The 20962-nt window shown below is 51.3% G+C and overlaps 5 protein-coding genes across 5 annotated transcripts; 1 reads left to right on the top strand and 4 right to left on the bottom strand.

The window, feature by feature from the left end:
* Positions 1-347: 347 nt before the first annotated feature.
* On the bottom strand, positions 348-866 carry CONPUDRAFT_90067 (uncharacterized protein; the record flags this gene model as incomplete). Its single annotated transcript, XM_007770255.1, has 2 exons — positions 348-478; positions 527-866. 2 exons carry the CDS (start codon positions 864-866, stop codon positions 348-350), a joined length of 471 nt encoding a protein of 156 aa, XP_007768445.1.
* A 906-nt stretch (positions 867-1772) lies between these two features.
* On the bottom strand, positions 1773-3567 carry CONPUDRAFT_137122 (ER-derived vesicles protein ERV46). Its single transcript, XM_007770254.1, has 8 exons — positions 3458-3567; positions 3329-3371; positions 3110-3268; positions 2760-3049; positions 2388-2708; positions 2258-2335; positions 2004-2200; positions 1773-1951 (listed from the first exon to the last, which is right to left on the bottom strand). The coding sequence occupies exons 1-8, from the start codon at positions 3506-3508 to the stop codon at positions 1831-1833; spliced, it is 1260 nt and encodes a 419-aa protein (XP_007768444.1). The 5' UTR covers positions 3509-3567; the 3' UTR covers positions 1773-1830.
* Positions 3568-3797: 230 nt separating this feature from the next.
* On the bottom strand, positions 3798-6321 carry CONPUDRAFT_123868 (Sec1-like protein). The gene is made up of 11 exons (XM_007770253.1): positions 6206-6321; positions 5956-6151; positions 5808-5887; positions 5519-5755; positions 5266-5469; positions 4893-5213; positions 4683-4841; positions 4509-4616; positions 4327-4457; positions 4140-4277; positions 3798-4084 (listed from the first exon to the last, which is right to left on the bottom strand). The coding sequence occupies exons 1-11, from the start codon at positions 6293-6295 to the stop codon at positions 3826-3828; spliced, it is 1923 nt and encodes a 640-aa protein (XP_007768443.1). The 5' UTR covers positions 6296-6321; the 3' UTR covers positions 3798-3825.
* Positions 6322-8286: 1965 nt separating this feature from the next.
* Positions 8287-9507, bottom strand: CONPUDRAFT_82094 (uncharacterized protein). The gene is made up of 5 exons (XM_007770252.1): positions 9477-9507; positions 9195-9424; positions 9054-9134; positions 8775-8992; positions 8287-8720 (listed from the first exon to the last, which is right to left on the bottom strand). Exons 2-5 carry the CDS (start codon positions 9392-9394, stop codon positions 8329-8331), a joined length of 891 nt encoding a protein of 296 aa, XP_007768442.1. The 5' UTR covers positions 9395-9424; positions 9477-9507; the 3' UTR covers positions 8287-8328.
* A 5612-nt stretch (positions 9508-15119) lies between these two features.
* On the top strand, positions 15120-17305 carry CONPUDRAFT_165236 (uncharacterized protein). Its single transcript, XM_007770251.1, has 3 exons — positions 15120-15279; positions 15329-16531; positions 16583-17305. The coding sequence occupies exons 1-3, from the start codon at positions 15141-15143 to the stop codon at positions 16777-16779; spliced, it is 1539 nt and encodes a 512-aa protein (XP_007768441.1). The 5' UTR covers positions 15120-15140; the 3' UTR covers positions 16780-17305.
* The last annotated feature ends 3657 nt before the right edge of the window (positions 17306-20962 follow it).

Here is a 20962-nt window from a genome sequence, read left to right as displayed (position 1 = left end):
CCTCTATGAGGTTTACAAGTAAACACCGCCATTCCGTTCTATATCGGCGCTCAACGTGTGTATACACTTAAGCGCCTCTTACGTACTCATGACTCGTCATGGCCCGCTGCTGTCGCACCAGGCCATGTGGACTTGTAGCTAGACGTCCATGCTATGCGTGGTTTAGGGCTGGCTCGTTACGAATACGGTAGTAGATTCACATGCTCCATGTATACTATATATACGAGTCGCTACCATGAATACATTCCTTAGTCTCTTCTACTCAAATGACTACCATCGTCACTCGCAACCAACCTCTTCAAGGTTTACTCAAGTCTTCAACCACTAAGCCCGGTGAGTACACACTATCATAGGATTCCAGCTATACTCGCGTATCGTGTCTTCGACACATCATTAGTGGATGAGCTAGCACACAGAATGAGAATCCTAACCTCATATTGGGCGAGCAGATCCGCCATCCTCTGGGCAGGAGTTTTCTCTGTGCAAGGGTTCAGACTGCATTTGAATGTGAAGTCACTGCACTTACTATGGACTAGGTACCACCTCGGCTTGCTGTCCTGGATACCCAGGGACTTTTCTATTTTCTCTGTGATCGCACTCGGCAACCTCACGTCGGCGACTATTCCTTTGGAGACGTATATGTAAATGAGACATGTCACAAGTTGTTTGTCATCATCGACAACAGTCTTGGTGCGGCCTATGAACGGTCCTTGCCAGCAGTAGGCAGTTGCCGCCACCGACGACGGATCTTTGCAAAACGACCCATCAATTATATCGATTTTGGCTTGGAATACGTCTTGTTGACGAAAGATGTCAACATTTTCCTGAGTAATGAGATGTCCATATATGCACTGTTGATCGCGCATGTGAGGTGGAATAGCAGGAACAGGACTATCGGTGGCATGAGTTATGAGGGAGTGCGTGGGTACTGAATGGCACTTACTCGTATTCAGGAAATGCTACTTCCGTGAAGTAAGTACTCAGCCATGGTGTTTGAGTGCAAAGAGAGGTAGGTACGAGTGTGTTGGATGTTGAAACGTCGAGGTTACGAGGTCGGACCTTCAACTCTGAAATGTGGTTGGTCTTGTTCACGTGGATATCGCGTGGCTAACCTGAGTTTAGTCGGGAGTATTACAGCGGTATGCGGAAGAGCCTCCGACGTGCAATGGCCCAGGACAGCGGGGACCCCGAGTAAACCCTGCCAAATTGGGCCGCGTGACCACAGCAACCCCGACCGAATGCACCGAATGCACCGAAATTAGGTGGACCCCTCCGTATGGCGTAGCTGCTGCAACCTGGTAGTGTTGCCGCGGTTCGGGAAACCAGCTCAAACCGACTCCTTGAAACGCACTTTCTTGTCACAACACCGACCAAGCAAGTGTTAATCTTCGCGGTTTTTAGTCTCTACGCAGCGACGATGTGTGTTATCTGGACTGATGACAAGTGCAAATACAAGTTTCTTCGGCTTGGTTCCAGCCAGTTCGTCAAATGCGGCAACACTACAACCTGGGCAGAACTCTGCATCGTCCGCCCGCCTGGTGCCAGTGGTCCTGAACTAGCCCCAGTTCGCACTGCCATCTCTCCATCCAGCCTTCCGCATTCATATGCAAAGTGCTGTAACATTACTTGTCCTCCCTTCGGATCCAGGAACTCCAATCAGTTCCTCTTGATCCAAATTGGGTTTCCAGTTTTATTGCAGGTGACCCGCTTGGTCAGAGAACCTGTAACTTGTAAAATGCGGTCCCACAAGTGCATCTAGCTTTGTGCTATGAACAGAATCTAAATATTTATGGAGGCGAGCAGTCATACAAAAATACATAAGCAGAATAACTACATAAGCTTTGCGCTCCCGTTCATCCCACTGCCCTTCTTCAGCGCACGGCTTGTGGCGAAGAGGAAGCTGTCAAGTAAAGCAGCAACAGTGAGGACACCTCCCACAATTGCGCAGGTCCTGTATTGAAGTGTCAGCATGACGTAGGAAGACCACCATTCCGCTCACTTACGAGGTGAGGAAGTGAGCAAACGATTGTCTCGTCTCTGCGTGGACGACTTGTATGGGTGAGATTTCAAAGTTAAAGTAGGCACCTGGGGCACCACCAGCACCGTGCTGGACATAGACACCCTGGTTGTTCTCACCACCTCCCATGCCTCGGGATAGATCACGCTCAAAGTGCGTAGCACTATACTGGTGAGTATTGATCTGAGGTTGCGATGCAAATTAGCAAGCCCCTGAGGGACTACAACGGCTCAAACTCACGGTTCTGCCGTTTAGCGTCCTGAACTGAGTCGAAACGACCTTCAGGAAATATTGATACATAAACATCTTCTTCGTAGTCTGTACTAAATTTAGCATGCATGTCTGTAAGTTCATCGCCAATGAGTCTTACCGACGCCTTGAAGCCATCAAGGGGGTTGCTGTCGAGACCCATACGCTGCTTCAACTCTTTTCCATGTTTCATCTTGTTTGGGTTGTACTCGTCATCAGCCAAGAAAGTGAGCTCGTCGATGTAGTGTGTGAAGTCATGCTGGCCACCGTCCTCTTTAAGGTACGGCACGAAGTCATAAAAGTTGCGCGAGCCCGTCTGGAACGAACGGCCGGGCGAGATGTTGATGTTACCGACGACCTTGTTGACACGAATGCGACCTGAGATGTTGCACCCCTCATCCGCCTGGTCCTTGACTTTGTCAGTCCAACCCTCTTGCGTGCACTTTAAAGACGTCAGCAATGCCAGTCTACCTAACTAGATTGAGGGACCAACCTGCTCAATTCCCTCTGGATTGCCGAAACTCCATCCCTTGTTGACGTAAGCCTGACGGACCTCCTCGCAGGAGTTGCAGCACCCATTGTCAGTGGAGGTATAGCCGCCATAGCAAGAACCACAGTAATCCGGCCCACGGAGCTCAGCGAGCTTGTCGATCTCGTTTCGAAGGTCACCCGACCGGGAGCCCGCGATACCCTTCCCAGTCTTGTCCAGCCGCTGCTTCACGACATTGTGCGACACGTCGCGCTGCGTCTCACCAGAAATATCCATGACGTCCACACTAAGCACTGTATACAAAGGTCCCAGTCAGGATCAAGTCCGGTAATCTCGGGTGAGGCAACGCTTACAGTAGCAGGGGACATGGGGGAAAGTGACGTTCATGCGCACACTCAGTTTTTCACCCCGACTACGGTCCACAACGATGGAGGTGTCGGTGTACACCCGACGATAGTCGACAAACTCCATCAAAGTAAAGGATAGAATAATGGCAGCAGACAGGAGCGTCACTGTGAATCAAACATGCCTACATCAGCCTAGATGTGATCTGAGTGTACAGAGTCACTCACGGAACGCGCCAGTACGAGTTTTGACCTTGACATCCTCAGTAGTCTATGAGACATATGCATACGTGGTCAGTTCTCCGTCGACGTGTCTCGCCCATGCACGCGAGCACAAGGACCGCGAGAGGTGCGCACCTTGCCGAACGCATCGATGCCCTTCAACCCCGCAAGAAAACCCTTGGCCATCGTCGAAAGGCCTGCTGAACGGCGACGAGAGGGAAGGTAGAGAAAGAAGAATGAATAAGAATTGAGAGGAGCAACGGTTGCTTGAGAGTGTAAGAAGTGTTCACCAGAAATTCCTCACACGTGATGATGCTACTCAGTACGCCGACGTGTCACCCAGGGGCGCAACTTGGCGCAACTTGCCAGCGGATCCTCAGCGGACTCGGGACGCCGGAGTAACCAGCCCGTGTGCGGCCGTGCGTCTCCCGAACTTTCCCCCCATAACATATCCATAAAGACCAAATGCATTAAGACGGAGACTATTATACCAGCATGATACATTATTGCATTCCTATCTTGTCGACCCCTTGCTTGACAATCCCGATGAAGTTCCGCACACCGTCCCTTATCCCATCTGCCTGCACCCCGACATTGTCTGAGCTACTTCTATACACACCCGATCCGGCCGGACCACCCAAGCTGACGTTCACACCTCCCAGGTTGAGGTTGAGTATCGGCGCATTTGACGCAGATTCGGGCGGTGGTTCATACACGCTCGTATTGAACTTCTCAGCAGCGTCTCGCATCATCTCGACATAACTGCGAGTTCGTCATGAGTCAACGGCATATGACCATTCTCAGGAGATGGGCATACCTGGAAGAGTTATGAACACACGTTCCTCCCAGCAGAATTCTAGTACCCGTTGAAGCAGACTCTTGGTTCAGAAGGGTGACTGTCCGTGCTTCTTCGTACGTTGTACCGCCGACCATGAATATAATGATATCTTGCGGCCTGGGAATGGTAAGTTCAGGTTTGCTCGAAAAGGCACTGCATTAGCCACCTGTGCAATGCTGCATTGGTGCCAGCGCCCTCCAGAAGTGGGTAGCTAATATCCTTCAAACGACCTCTAAACAGATTTTCCAGCGTTTGCGATAGATGAGGCGTGTGTTGTGTATACACGTTCTCGACCCCCTGAAAACCGACGTCAGAGATAGGTGTGGCACTCGTTTAGGTCCGCATTACCTTCAATCCCTTTAAAGCGGAGCGGCCTTTGGCTAAAAGCGACTCTGTGGAGAACAAATCATCCTGTCGCTGATCGGCGCCTGCTACGTTGAGGAAAACGTAGACAAGCTACGTTTTATGCAGGTCATAAGCGTAAGCCACGGTACTGCACAGGCACTTGGTTGATCCACATACTCTGGCATCCTCCCGTGGTACACCATTCGAAAGCAATAAATTGATGAGAGAAGCGATGTTACTCGTTTGGGTCTTTTGATAGCGTAGAGCATATAAGATAACCACACGAAGTTTATTGAACGTCGGTACAGCGGGATTGGTGATAATTCCTTGAACAAGCTTAACGGAGCCGTTAAGAGCCGCTAACCCCCGCCAATAAATGACACTCACTCTGTAATCTGCACCCGAACTTGTGGCAAGGCCTTGTTCAACCTCACCCACGTCTAGAAGCTTGTCGCGTTCCACAAGGCGACTTAGTTCGCCGACGAGCGCAACATGCTTGCTGACATTTCCGCCAAGCTTTCGGAATTCTGGATATTCCTCTATGAAACGCTTCATATCTGATATTGAATTAATGGAAGACGGTGATTGAGCGAGGGAACGGGTCTGGTAAGACTGGACATAATCCTTGAGCGAGGTCCCGAGGTCGCCAAACGTAGCAAGATATTGCGCCTGGAAGAAGGAGTCGGTGGAGGTAGTCAATGTTATCTCCTACAAGCATCATTTAATGAAGAATTTCTAAACGAAGGTGGAGATTGCGCACTGTAAGTTCTGGCCCAATGTCTGGAACGTGACTGAGATTAACGCGGCCATTCTGAATTCCCAGCAGTTCGTGGACCATGGCCTGATATGTCCACTGAGATAGGAGAGGCGTCACAGGATCATTCCGTCGATCCAGGATCAAAAGTAGCGGTGCAACCTGAGTTAGGCGAAAGTCAAACAGAGTAGACTCGGTTTGTATGCGTTGCTGTGCAGAACAAAGTGTCATTCTTTTCGTCTAATAATGGATAGTAAACTCGACGAGCCTGGACTTCGCTTGCCAGCTTCTTGGCCATACCACTCATTCTCTCATAGCGTATCATCGGCTTCTTCTTGAGACTAAGAAGCACTGCAAGTATCCCTTGAACCGAGCGTTCAAATGCATCATCGTCCCAAGAGTTCGGCGAAGTTCCGTAAAGGGGTCGCTCAGCGGATGGTGTATGGTTGAGAGAGAACAGCGATGGCAACAGTGGGCAATAATCTGCAAAGTACTCCTAAAAACTAGTGAGAAGAGAAAGTAAGGCAGAAGATGATCTAGCGACGTACCTGTACTTCCCTGACCACTTCAAACTCGTCGACGTCAGCCAGGCGCTGGATATCGGCCTTGCTGAGAATATTGCTAAAGTCTGTTTGTCGTAAAGTCAGCTGAAGCTCGGCGCATAGGGAAATGAATCCTAATGCTCCACGCACTGACAGAGATAATATTCTCCATACTTGGGCTCCTTCAGTTCAGTGATAAGCGCTTCCAGACTGGCTTCGTTTGGCTGCAGGAAGCAGACGCATTTCATGTGAGGCATACGGTCTCGCCGTGGATTGTCTATCCTGTCCGTAAGATACACTTGATGAGATAACAAAGTCGATTGGGTGGAAGCCAGAGATACAATGGGTGTCTACATGATACTCAGAAGTCTGCCAGTGTGGCCATAGTCTCGACGCGCGCATACCGTGTGTGTATCCAGAAGGAGAACCTTCATCGCCGAGGGTGTCGATACCAGCTTTGTGACATATGTTTCAACAGCCTTGACCACGTCCATGGCGATTTCCCGAGTTTGAGGCTGCGAAGTATGACAAGGACGCGACAGGACGACGAGCGTCACCGCCAGCCACCCTTGTGCCGCTGCGTGTTGCTTACATAACATGGTTTTGTCACTCAGCATTTGACGCGATTGTCGCAACCACGACCACCTCAAGAGTCACAAAAATTCGACACCCCAATTGTCGGCCGTACATCTCGGAACAATTTTTCTGTCTCCTATTGCCGCCTTCGCCGTTAAATGTGCTAACAGCAAGAACGTTGACTGTGATGCACGCTTGATGGCCCTGGTACCCTATAATTCCTGACACGAGCTTTCCGCTCAGCTGACAGTCCTCTCAATCATCTCCCTTGCCCATTGCCAGTTTTAGGCAGAACAAACGAGAGTGATTTCCGCATCCAGGTATCGCTTTATATTGACCAAGTCTCTGCGATGCGATCTCAGTGCTTCTCGTGTTTTCCAGGTGCTTCTTGCTCTTGATTGCACGAGGGGTTAAGCCATATTGGTCGCAAATTGGCGCAACATGACGTCTCGCAGCTTTACACTTATGTCTATGTCTTTCCCCTCTCAGCTAGCCTCAGGATGTGTGCCCGCGTTTTAGTGGGCGGAGTAGGTGTGCTTCCATCTCAATGGCGTTGGTCGTCTCATGTTGCCCCATAACGCGCATACATTAACACGCTAGTGGCTCTAATTTGACGGCTCCATCGGTCGGGACAACAACTGCCTCAATCTTGCTAGATTGACGGGATCCTCGTAGTTTTTGCGCCCAAGAGGAAGCAGGTCTGCTCACAAGTCGCGTCTCAAGTCTGTATGCTGCGTCCCTTGATCAAACCTTCGATGCTATGCTATCAATCTATTATGAGCCAGAATACTCGACTCTGATAAGGGTGACAGGAAGCTATCCTCAGCGTTGGCGACATGACGAATGCGAAACCTTGGCCTGTCAACGGATGACAAACGTCTACTGTTCCGCAGTTTGACAATCAACTGGGCAATCTTCATCAATTCGGCTCGTTATACAATCCCATACCAAATCACCGTCCGGCGGTAACTCCAAATTTCTCGACCAAATCTATATCTGTACGGCTTTGTGGATCCAACGCATCCTCCGGGCGGATTTGGCAAACCTTCGCCATGATTAACTAGAGCACCGGTCCTGGAAACAATCGATCGAATCTACAAGATCTTGGGGACTGAGTGGGTACGAACGATTGCATCATGAAAGCTAAAACGCCTGACTTGATCCATATGCCCTTCTTGTACCCTCCACACGGCTGCGGTGGAGTGTCAAGGGACGTGCTAAATTGTGAAATTCCGAAGGCCTTATCTGCCGTTCTATATAATATATGAAGCATTCCTGACGGGAGGCAAGCCAATCTCGCACATATGTCCTCCCTTCACTCGCTACATTTCTACTACGCCGAGTTGACGCGCGCCTTGGCCGAGCAATTCTTCGGGATAAGTTCCTTCACTGTGAACCCTCCAACCAGCCCTCTTGAGGCCACTGCCGTGGTCAACTTACTTGAAGGCATAACCATCAGTATTTCCTTGACATCACAAGGTTACCAGGTGGTTATCTCTCGCCAACTTGCCAGTTACCTCCACTAACAGGTAATTACAACTAGATCGGCGATGGACGCGTGTTTGAGTCCCTAGAGGACCTCCTGCAGTCGGAGAGCTCCATTTACGAGTTCAAAAGACGAGAGGCTTTGATGACCAAGCTGTCGAATTTGTCCTAATGACGCCCACTTGGCGACATGCGCCCCTATTATTTACACACCCAGGCTCGACTTCATCTACGCGTTAGCAAGCTTTCGAATTCGCTCAGTCTATTTTTGCCCTGTTGTACTACGCAATAACTGGCTTGCTTGTGGAATGCGAGCATGCAACGCACGCGACCACCGCCGCGGGAAGAGGCCCATCCATTATCAAACGCGCTCTCAGATACAGTAAAGCATTATTTGAGTACGGACTTGAGACCTTTCTAGGAGGGGCAATACTTTATAATACAGGTGTTTGTTCTGTAGAGCCATTCAAGTGCTTGACGTCTCTCCAGCTGTCTCATTTCGGCTCAAAACTCCTTCGTAGAGCTTTCTCGTGAATTTGAAGCCGTTTTCGTTGCTAGTTCTTACTTTCGTGATTAAATCAGCAACTCGTGCCCTTTCAGCATCACCGCGAATGCAATGAGCCCAGAAACCATCCATGCTACGTTTGATGAGGGAAGTATCGAACCAGTTTGGACTTTCTCTGGTATCCGCAATGAAGAACGAATTTGATCGTTCGTTTCGTTGCCTCGTGTCTGGCCTTGGTTGTTCACTCTGCTCATTCAGAACGTGAAGAATGAAACCCGTGTTTAGATGCTCCAATCCAAACTCAGAGAGGCACTTGAGGATGCGTGTGATGCGCAAATTATTGTGCCAACTGTCTGGGAACATTAATGAGCTGTGGAAACATCGATTCTCTTCTGTAGATAGCGTACTTCTTTCTAGATTCTTGTACCGCTCAACGTAATTCTCGGAACGGCTAATCAAGCCGGTTTCTACAGATGTAAGTTCCATGCCGTAGAAGTCAAGCATAAGGCGATATGAATTGCATAACCTGTCGAGGAATCGCTCGTCTTTTTTGAGGCTCGATATTTCGTGACCCTGTAGAGGTTGAGAGCCGTAGTTCGCACTACTTTGCTCTCGAATCGGGAATCTGGTAGACGAACGAACGTTCTATACTTAGACTTTCAAAGAATGGCAGGCAGTTCGCTTACAGCCATTGAATATAGTCGTGAGCACCCTCCAAAATTGCGTACTTGCTTTCAGGCTTCCCGTTCTCCTTGATGCGCCATGGTCTTATGGACGGCCATAAAAATTAGTCTCTAACCTTGCCCAAGGCCAAGCAAACTACGCACTCCTGGTGTATGTCATCTATGAATGTGGTTCGTTCCAACTTAGACCGCGAGATCGTGGAGCGGAAAGTGCCAGGAGGTCGTAGCTGTTGCTCTCCACTGTAGAATCTATAGTTCTCGCGCAGTTTCGGGTTGTCGGTGGAGCCAGGATAATTAAGCAAGAAGGGGCGCATGGCGCGGTCTGGCTCCAGTGTACTCGCCATGCTGACTTCCTGAGTAGCACTCTGTGGAGCCTTGAAATCGAGGGTATTAGTTGCAGTACCTCGATAGAAGTCATGAACCGACCTACGGAGACAGAGTGACGCGTGCACGTCTGACGGTCAGGATCGTCAGCGGTGAACGTAGGATGATGCCTCAGGCAATCGTTTCATCTTATCAGACGCCCGTATGCTTACCAAATCCATACACTTTGTTTGACACGGTGCATAGGTAGATCGGTACGAGTCGCCAACCCGCTGAGATTTTTGCTAACGGATGTTCTGTTCTGCTTATGCCTCTGCGGCCTGGAGAACCCGTCAGAGCAAAAGGGGGAATTTTTTAAACGAACAAATGCCTGTTGACCCTGTAAATGTGGGCGTTGGCAGCGTATCGGCAATCATCGGCCTGCCCTAAGATTAGACTTTGTTCCTCCAATCACTGTCCTCCTTCTGATGTTCTGGGACCTCTGCATGTAATACATCCGGAACTAACGGAAATAGCTCCTGGGCGTACAGCCGCCGCTGTATACACGTAAAATACGCTCCTCCTTCCTTGTGCGACCGCGTCGTTGCCCCGCTCGTCCGGGGATCAAGATCAACCGTGTTATAGTCACGCGGCCAGTACTATGCAGTCTTCTCAAGGCGGGCCGCCTACCAATCGAAAGCCTAACTTTCCTTTCTACTAACCAAACCGCGCTTCTTTAAATTTCTCATACAGATTTTCTGGACGCGACTACCTTCTGCCGGGTCCGAGGAGAGAACCTGAGTGCGGCCGACTCACTGATGGTTCTCTTCCTCAATTCCTTGTTGGCATTAATATTGAATATTGAGGGTTGATAGCTGCAAACCCCGAGCACGCGGCCAGAATCTGCTCCTACGTACTGGGCCTCATGTTGCGGGCGTCATATACACGATCATCCTGGTCGGACATTACAGCCATGCCCCCAAACTTCGTAAGCTTCAGTATCAGGACTTCTGCATCTCCTCGGTCACAGCCCGAGCTCGGCACTTACTCTTACTGTCGTCGGTGTCCACGGCCTTCTTCCAGTTCAAAGCTAACACGAACCGCCATGCTCTACTCTACAAGTCCAGACCGAATCAGTGGACCGTATCAGCGCATCAGCCCTGGGTGTGTACTACGGTGCGCCATTTTGGTAGGAAAGCCGACATCCTTCCGCAGAAGCTATCAGCGATCAGGAGGTACATACACTGAGCGGGCGCGGCGTTAGCGTCGGAAATGAATGCGTTGCTCACCTTATCGCAGACGCGAGTTTTGTCGGGCAGGACTACGGGCCGCACACCGCAGTAAATGACTAGCGTGCTCATGGTGCGTCAGGCTGACACCTGCCAACACCCACATCGTCGACAAGTTATCATCAGTGAGCCGTTATATTTTTCCCATGATAGCCTTCGATTAAGGTCCCTGTGCACTCGCTAATCGCCACGCCGCAACGATTTGCATGTCTCTTGGGAAAGATCTCAACGCCATTGGCTTATCAGCTTTACCGAGAGTTAGGCGCTCGTTACACGCAACCTACTAGAGTTTGTAGTCCTTTATATCGCTTTCTTCTGTATGTTCCGCGATCACTGATTAGCTTTGTGACACGCTTAAGTAACAGATGCGCGACGTATGTTAACATGCTTGAGGTGAGAGATCGATCCCTAGTTGACCCCGCAGGTCGAAGACCTTGAGGCCGGCCTGTTGGGCCGAACGAGGCAGCGTTTCCGGCGTCATGGTACGTTCATTAACCATCAACATGTTGTCCGCATGTTAGTTCCAGACAACGAACCGCAGGACCTGCTGCAGAGTTCAAGCACCCTGAAAAACACTGCAGTGCCCTTCCGCGGGTCGCGATCTACTCGAGGAACACAGCAGCTTCGCGTCCGAGGAGGAAGATCTCGATTTCGGAGTATTTGGTCCTTGGGAAGTGAAAGTATTACTACTTACTGGTGTTTCCTTCCAACATCGAGGCAATTCAGCCGCGTCCCCCATTCCTACTCTCTCCGGGAAAGCCTCAGCTCTAATTGGTTCCAATGGAATGGAGTGAGTAGCACTCGTCGTGGGGTCTGCAAATACATTATCGTGGAAGAAGCACTCGCAAACCGCCCGCGCTGTGGCACCCGACGCTCGACGAAGGAAGCTGGGGAACTTGCCGGTGGTATTCCCCACACGCGTGGCAATAGAAGAGAAAGACAGGTGGGGCAAGGCTCGGGAACGCAGCCAGTTGACAGCGCGTCGGCTTTGCACGCAGGAAGGAATCCTTCCTCGCGTCCCGCCCGTGGAAAACCCGAGCGTGCTAAAAGCCTACACGCTTCAATGTTTCCTCGGTCGCATGGTCGAGGGAACGGCTTGAATTGCGACGTCATCAATGTGGGGCATCTGAATCTCCCCGCAACGCTGGCGTCTGGACCTGGTGTGGGGGCACACATACTTTACTCGAGCCATCACGCGAGCGGAGTGCTCATTTACGTAAATTCCAAGGTAAAGCGAGTTATGGGGTGGAGAAGCGGGTCTGAACTATGCCAACATGATCACGGAACGAGCGGCTAAGGGGCGCCTGTAGGATCGCCCGACGACGTTTCGAGAAGGCACGGAATCTAATGTTAAAGCTCATGATATCTTACATGTTGATTTGCAATCAGTGTCACAGAACGGAACGATCGAGAACCGGATCTGACGTATCTGACAGAGTAGCAACACCTAGCAATACCGTGGCAACATAGCTCGGACGGCGGTGGAGATACCTCAACTCCTGAAAATTATTATCATCAATGATATATGCGAACCACACCTTTTTGAAAACGTTCTTTGCATGTGCAACAACTTTCTACCAAGTGCACGCCTGTTTGATTGACAACCATTTACATTTCGGCCTATCAATACCAATCGTAATTGTGGAGTACTTTCCGTGCCAACAAGAGGATGAATATCTTGGCCACCTTGTGATTGCCCCTATCGGTTGGCCGTGAAAAAGAGCTTCATGTGTGAGTACCGAGATACGTGGCTTCTCGAGGATGCTTGCGGTAAAAAGAAACGGCATCATTGCCCCATGCCTTCCACCCCAGTGTGGGTAACGTCAAGGAATGCGGGGTTGAACAGTTAGGCTGGTTGAACGCGAAGCGTGAAGCACTCGAAGCAAGCGAGCTTGTTAGCGAGGCTAGCATAAATAAAAATACCGCTCAGAAATGCTTCCGCCTCTCGAAGCCAAAATCGGGCGGTGTGGGGTAATCCAATCGACCATACCATGTGTTTGCTCAGCAATCACGGCCTGAACAAAGCTTCTAGGAACCGCTGGTGCCTTTAAAACCCTTGGAGCTTTCACAATGAAAATGTGAACAGCCGTTTCTAGCGTAAAGAATCACAAGCCTCTTTGCAAAGAGACAGCCGAACTGGGACAATAAACAAAGGCATCTTAGAGAAAGTTTAATCAAACCTCACAAACTTTATGAATTGACAAGGCTGTTGTATATGAGCGCTAGCCTGCACTCGCGGACAATAGTCACCGCCATGGCTAATGTACGAGACCAACGGAATGCAAGCTCAAGCTCAAGGTTCAAGCTGTTTGAGATCATGACCGTAGAACCACACGAAGACACGGAAAAACAAGCGTGATGTGTCGCCCCGAGGAAAGTAGCGGTGGCTCTTGATGCATCATAGGTCCGTTGAGTGAGACATAGCACACCCGCTAGCACCGATCAACAGAAGATACCCCGCAGACCTACTTCCGTCGCTTGAGAAACTTTGCCGCAGTGAACTATGATATCATCAGAACCAGGTCCCAGAGTGCGTAGACGAAGAAGGGCGCCGAGTTAAGTAGTTACCCTCGGCTGAGGCGGATTTGCCTTCCATCACTGTCAAGCCCCCTGTCCGGCTGATGCGAAGTCTTCGTGGAGACAAAGCGCTTCTTTGAGAGTTAATGCTGTCCGAGGCGAAACACCTCAGGAGATGCCATCGCTCGGGGCGCGATCCAGTGAGAACGAGGCGTTGCATCAACGCTACAGGACCTGCGACCGTGCGGTGTCATCGGGAAAGCAAAGTTGTAACCATGTGCGGCTTATTGAACACCAGCGATGCGGGGTAACGCATCTTAACCTGGGGTAAAACAGGCAACATACCGAGATATGCCTAATGTGGACTTATAAACAGCTACAATGGGTAGCGGGGGTTAAGTCTATCCGATGAGACAGCACTAACTTTGCTGTATGCGGCATGTGCACTGAAGAGCCGATATTAGTATCGGAAGATGTTTATAGCAGCATTGAGATAGTCTGATAAAACAAAGACGCCCATATGCATAGCGGGGGTTTCCGCCGTCATTGCGATCTTGTCAAGATCGGACCAGTGTTGGTACCAATGAACTGTCATGCGCTAGTGAGTCGGTGCCACTGGTCCGACAGCTAGGGACTAGTATTAGAGGGTGGATTACCAATAGATGTATATCATGACACGCAGGGTTATCGATGATTCTATGAAAGGTGGGTGACAGATGGTGGGCATGGTCGACTTTGTAAAGGATGTGAATGGAAATGTAGCAGATGATTTTCGCGATGGGGAAAGGGGGCGTTGGCAAGAGGGTGCGGAGAAACAGTGGGGAAACAGCTGTGCGCTGTCTGGCTGGGCAGGCAGAAGTGCAAAACCGAGGCGGGGTAAGCTACTACTGGACCGAGGAACAAACCCACGGACTGGATTTGGCAGGATAGGCACATTGGCGGAGCAGTTTTTGCAAGCTCGTTAACGGCCCTTGGGATCGCTGGGACGCCACAGGGAAGGGGAAAAGCCGACGACGAGCGCGGACCGCGTGTGATTATAATTGGACGCGGGCCGCTCGCCACGGGAGAGCCGGGCGATGGTGCGAAGAATGGCCGGGGCGGGTCCGCGATAGGATCACTGAGGGAATACAGATGGAGGCCCACGCTGGCAATGTTACTGGCTGTAACCAGTGGTCGTGATAGGATGTATGAGAGACATGTGAACAGAGGGAGGCGGACCTGGTGCCACGCATTATGAGGGCGGGAGGAGAACAAGATTTAGTTGAGATTAGATAGAATCCGAAGAGGGACTGGCGACGGACGGCATGAGCAGCGTTGACGGGAATGGCGAGGGAAGGCCGGAAATGAGGCCTGAGGTGTGTGATTCGCTGGCTGCAGCAAATTTCCAGGGAGCCAATGGATGCGGCTCGTGAATTTCCGGAATGGTTAGTTCTAGAACTTGGATAGGCGGGGGCGGAGAAGGATAAGCGAGCAAGGGACGTTGCGGAGTCGTCACGTCGCTTAAGCGTGATTTCCCTAACGGGGAGCCGAGGGGTCCGCGGTAGGAAAGTTAGGTAACGGCCCCAAAAGAAATAGGGAAAATAAGGCGTATTTTCGGTGTATCGGAACGCACCCCACGTCCGTAACGGGTAGTCCGTTCAATTCATCATGGCCTTGCGAATCAATCAGGTCGAGCGAATAAATAAAGACGGCCTCTCAACACGCTTCCTGCGAATTCGCTCCCCATTCCCCGCCTCGCTCTGATTTACCATCGAGCTGTCTTCTCCCCCCGTCGTCTCCTTCTGCCTTGCAGACCCACTTGTCGACGATCCAGATCCAGACCAGCCACATAGGGTGAGTCGTCTCACAGCGCATTCTCTTGTGTCTCCGTCGCTGACACCCTGCCTTGTTCGGTTTCACCGCCTTGTCTGATTCTCCAGCCCCCCCGCTTATAACCCCGCCCAACATTCATCTTCCCCGCATCTCCCCTTCCCCCATCGACATGGACTTCGACGAATCGTGGTGCCCCGTTTGCGACAGGCAAATCATGCCCAAACGCTACCAAGTCCCCATCCCTCCCCCTCAACCCGAGCAGCCCGCTGCCCCTCTCACCGCCCCTCCCTCATCTCCTTCCTCTTCTTGTGAGCACCTTTTTTCTTGGCCCTTGTTCCTGTTCTGATGTCGATTTAGCATCGAAAGCCGACGCCACAGCCGCCCAACCTACTCGCTCCAAGGCGGCCGCCGGCAAAGCAAGAGGGGGTGGTCTCCTCCAGGGAACGGGCCGTGTCCGTCCCAACGGCGCCATTAAGCGCACTGACTCTACCAGCGCTTCAAAGCCTCCTGCTCAGCAGTCAACAAAACCTGCCGCTCCGGTCAAGCACCGGACAGTCATCGATCAGGGGCCTATCCCTCTCTATTGCTCTGACGAGTGTCGGATGCAAGATATTCCTCGCTTTGACGCAGCCTTCCCCCACGATTACAACCCAGATCGCGAATCGGCCCCATACTCTCCTGTCTCTCCGAGTAACTCGTACTCTCAACCAGAGACTGAAGATGATTCGAGCTCTGGCTCATCTCTGGACTCCGGTCTTTCATCCTCTTCCGAGTCCAACTACGAGTACTGTTCGCCGAGCATCGCCACTCTTGCCGCTATGTACGGCTGGACTCTGCCACCGCCTTCCCTTCCCCTTCCTCCAAAGGAAAGTACCACAATCCCCGAGCCCGAGTTCTCGAACGACTACCAATGCGGTGTCATGATGGCTGCACGGCGTATCAAGACTGCACTATGCCCGGAGCCTGCGCCCAAGCGGTCGATTTTCTCATCCGTCGAGCCCGAACCCCGCAAGCCAGTCCCCGGATGGACTGATGGAAGCGATGCTTGGAGATCTAGTGTCTACAACTTCACACCCATCGCCAACAAGGGTGCCGGTGCTTCATATGTCCCTGCTCTTTCACACCGTAAGGGCGGTGTCCCTTCAAGATTTGGCGACAGTTCAGCATCTTCGGCACCAAATAATCGGCGGAGTGGCGTACCTCCCCGGCGGCCTGTTTCCTCATCAACAAATGAGCTCTACGCCAAGTTTTCTGAGCAGTTCGCCCGCCGCTCGGAGTCGAGAACAGCACTGTTCCCTCAATCCTCCTCGTCACAATCATTACCTCCTCTCTCGCCAACTTCGACGACATCTTCCTGCCATCGCAAGGAAGTTCCCATATTGAAGCCAGGGGCTGAGGGACGCCTGCTCGTTCCCGATGTTAAGCTCCGAGCTCGCACAGGTTCCAGCTACAGTGTCTCTTCGCGCAGCACCCGTAGTCCTCTCGCTCGTCAACCAAGCGAGTCCAGCGCTGATAGTGCATGGAATGAGAAGCTTGACTCACCAAGACCAACTCAGCAAAGTAAGTGCCACCATATCTTGACTACTATATCTGGTGTTAATTGAGTTTCAGATCGCTCTTGGTCTTACGACAACGTAAAAACATACCCAGTCATGATGCCCACTCCCAATAAGGAAAAACGTATTGTGAAGCGGGTCGTCGATGGTGAGGAGAAGGATGTTGAGATTGAGGTGGAGGTAACTCCCCATCTCAAGCGTCTCTTCATCTTCGACGACAGGGAGCCTTCGTCAAGAAGCAATCGCTCGTAATTTTTTGGACTTCATGATACCCTCGGGGCGCTCGCAAACAGTGCTGAACGTCACTTCGTCACGACACATACCCGGTCTATGCCTCTTCATCTGCCTAACCATGCGCATATCCATCGGCTTCTCCGCATCGACATCTGGGCGACCCTACTGCATTCTCTCATAATCGCGCTCACCGCCGCCAAAAGTTACATAACGACTATTCTCTAAACTTGTATTTTCTAATGATGCCGATTATCTCTCGGTCTTTTCTTTTCTTGGGGTGCGCGTATTTGTATTGCAGGCGGTTTCACTTTGACGACACTGTTACGATACGTCTTCGGGATACGGATTCTCGACTAATGACTCTTGCATTGTGGCAAAGGGACTAGCATGATTTGTCCGCTGTTTCTATTTGTCTCCTCGCACTTTCCGTGTTCAATGTTTTCGATGTCGCACTGCATTGTTTTGTAAGTAATGTCTGTACCTCTAGCTGGTAAATATCACGCAAGCAACAGAATGGCAAACATATCATAATACTTTGGAAGCCCAAAATTCGTGCGAGCGATTTCAACGAAAGCAGAGCCTCACTCCAATGGAATCCCTAGCTCCCAGGCGTTTCTAGTCCGCATGGCGCGATCCTGTCCAGTCGGTGAGTCTAGGCTTGCTCTTGGACATACATATTGGTTGAGGCCTTTACTGCGTTTGTCCAGGAGAATGGACAGACAGGCCACCGGGTAGAGCGTGCCGGGTCTCCCGGGTCTCATGATTTCATTTGTCCAGTAGAGTTTGCTCACTGTTCTCAACGTTGCCGACCTCACACATACGACACATGTGGGGCAATATTGGTGTCATTACAGCCACATGCCGAGTCTAGGTTTGGAGTGTCAGTGAGACAAGGGCAGTAACATGGAGTGCCGCAGCCACCCTGCACCAGTACGGCATGCATTTCATCATGCCATCATGCTCAATGTTGTCGATCGTGCCTACTTTCGTCACTGCGAGGGGATGTGACCAGGATATACATTTCTTTCAGCCATCCACCTGTCACACAGTCGGAGGGTCGCAGGTCCTGTCGACGCCGTCGTACGACGTTGGCACCACAAATACGTCATGTTGAAGGTGAGTAAGGACAGGACTTGTCAGCGCCCTCGCCATTCCGCGCGTCATTTTCAGGTTTGCGCTCGCAGCTCTAGACCGGCACATCTTCGTGCTGTATCTCGGCGCGCGCGATAACCATGCTCCTTGGTTATAGTGATGTGTCCGCGTGTTTTTGCGTACACGGTACTACCATTGCCTATGATGCCACCACTACCAGGGCGCTCCGACTCGAATGCTGAATACCCTATCTAGACTCGTCCAAACGTTTTACACGCCGGCCGGTGTTCTCCTCGCCATAGCTAAACTTGCACGATTCCATACCCGGCTGGAGCACTGGGGCGCTAGGAACGCATGGACACGGACTTGGAGTATCCATCCCGCGCGCCCCCGACTACTATCTGATCTGAAGGCTATATGCTCGTGCTTATCTCATCGCGCAACCTTGCCCTCAGAGTTTCAAGACGCGAGCCCACGGCGTGTCGTGTGACGGCTGCATGGGAAGGCAAAGGCGGGCGCAAGCCGTTTGATACGCGACGTTACCCGACGAGTGAGTACCGCACTCGCTGGATCAGTTGCTGTTCGCCGTTTCACCAATCCAGCGTCTTCGCGTTAGCCCCGGAGTGACAACCGGAAAGACCCGCCCTCTTGAGCTGCCAACGTGATGTCCGGTACTTGAGGTGTATTTCAGGTGACACCCGTGCCCTCGGGTTTAACTTGGTCTTGGTCAAGGAACGCCCAAGGAACGTCCGACCTGTGTGGCCGTGATAGCCCATCCGCGATCCCGCCGGAGCCTCTCGGGTTCGGGATGAGTATCGATGTAACGATGGGGCCATATGTGTCCGCTCTATTTTTGACATCAAGCGGCGAACGTATCTTCCGTGGAACCCCTATCCTCTATGACTAGGCACCCACTTGACGCTAGTTGGCTCTAGTTGGCTACAGCATGCATGGGCAGGCACCTATTTCCGGTAGACGGTCCCGCACGCCGCAGTCCCAGTGGCGCTGGTAACGTTAGACTCGGTGGCCGCTCGGGCATCCATGAAGACGCGAACTGTGCTCAACAAGGTCACCAGACATCTTATTCTCATCACGCGGGACGTGCGGGTCCGTCTCTGCGCCATGGGCAGTACGTACTTCTTTCCGTCTTCCTACCGCTCGATAAAACGGCCGCTTCGCCAATACTAACTAAATAGGATACATTCGCGAGGACGCTCTCGCGAAGGCCACCGATTCACCGGATTGGCAATTGATGGTCATCGATGTAACATACCGCCCTTGCACCCCCAATGCAACACGACACCCTCAATGCAACGGGGTGTGTTTGCTCTTTTGTTCACACTACAATTTCTTGTGGGCTGGTGAAACACATCTATACAAGCCTACAGGACAATATAGGATAAAGCTTTCTAAGAAAAAGGTCAGGGAGAGTACATTCAGCGCATGTTGCATCGGGGGTGTAAGGGCGGTACTGGTTGCCCGCTGCTCAATCAGAGGACAGGGAACATTAGCTTTCGAACTTAGTAAGCAAGCCATACTACCTTCCCAGTAGCCTTGGGAGCTTCTCGGAGATGGATATGCTGGCCAGGTAACTGTGCACACGATGCTATGTACCAGCTGAGCTGGCATCTTTCCCCTGCTGTGCCTCAGGAATGATCATTTTTGGGCAGAGACGGCTATGTCTTGATGGTGTGGACACATCTATGAAACGATGACTTGCTAAAGTTCGTTGAGCGTTCTTCATCATGTCATTCCCGAGATCTTCGACATGTGTGGGTGTACTAGGGTGTTTTTTTTTCGACAATCTTATCGCTATCCCGGCAACACGTTTGGACACAGGAAGCAAAGCCCCACATCCGTAAGGAGGCCAAGAAGCGATCATCATCGGACTTTGCAGTGATCGATCTCGCCGCAGTGTTTCGGCGCAGCGGCGAACTACTCTAGGATGAACCTGAAGGCACGACAGGGCGTGGAACGATGTGGCTTCGGAGATGCCGCAGAAACGGGGTGCAAGACAAAAGTTCATACGGCGAGTGGATATCCTAAAATTTGACACTCGATAACGTCACGGAGAGCGCTTCAATAAGATCACGCTCGGCTACTTGACGTTTGAGGACAAAGCCAGCTTTCACCCCTTCTTGTATCCCTATTGAGTCCAGCCTTCCGTCACGGCGACCAGTGGGATCAACCTAACGTTAATCCTGATCAGCGCACCCTAGTACTAGTGCGGAAGCTGAAAATTATTTACTCGCGTGTGCCAAGTGTGGGGTAGCTTGACATTATTAGCTTCGAAGTAGTCTTTCCGTGTTCGGGCCTGGGCGTGTTGTCGCCAATGACTTCATACCTCAGGGCTTTCGATGAGAGCATGACTCAACGAGACCATTTTCCCTTACGTTCACGCCCGTAGATATTTCCATAGGCCTCGGCTCAAACAGAACATAGTATCAAGACTAAATTAACAGAACCTCCTGCGTCATAGCCTCGTTTATTTTGCGAGTTGTTCGCCGCCAGGCACAAGGGTATGATGATGCAAGTGGGTGATGAGAGGTGGACGAGTCTAGAGCCTGTATTCTGTGTACTGACCGTGAACAGTGGGTGTTCCATTACGTGCCGAGCAAGTAAAGTAAGCAATCCGAAACTTTGGTAACACGCTGATATAGTACACGTTGATAGGACCTGGGGGAGGTTACCTTCAATACGTCCAATACGGATGGGCAGTTTAGTAAGTCACTGCCTATGCCTATGGGTCCAGGCCGGGATGGCCGTAGTAATGCAGCAGTGAGTAGGCACTAGATCCCCTTGGCTAATTGTCACGTCAGAGATCATGCCATTGGATCCCGTTCTGTAGGAACATCATAAAGTGCTAATGCATCCCGGCAACAATGCTGCTCAATGGCTTGTCGAACGATACGTGACTGTTCCTTCAGCTCCATGGTCTCGGTCGGAGCAGCTTGACGCCTCAACCCCAGTATCCTGAGAGATGCCGAAAGTCAGATGCGCGCGAGGCACAAAACGTTGTGCAGCCTACATTCGACACGCCTACAATTGTGGTGAAATGTTCACTTCTCGCGAAAATGTAAGGAATGAAAGGGAAACTGACAATAACGTC

The sequence above is a fragment of the Coniophora puteana genome (assembly GCF_000271625.1).
Source record: "Coniophora puteana RWD-64-598 SS2 unplaced genomic scaffold CONPUscaffold_6, whole genome shotgun sequence".
NCBI classification, from domain to species: domain Eukaryota; kingdom Fungi; phylum Basidiomycota; class Agaricomycetes; order Boletales; family Coniophoraceae; genus Coniophora; species Coniophora puteana.
This window is presented reverse-complemented; position numbering and strand designations above follow the sequence as displayed.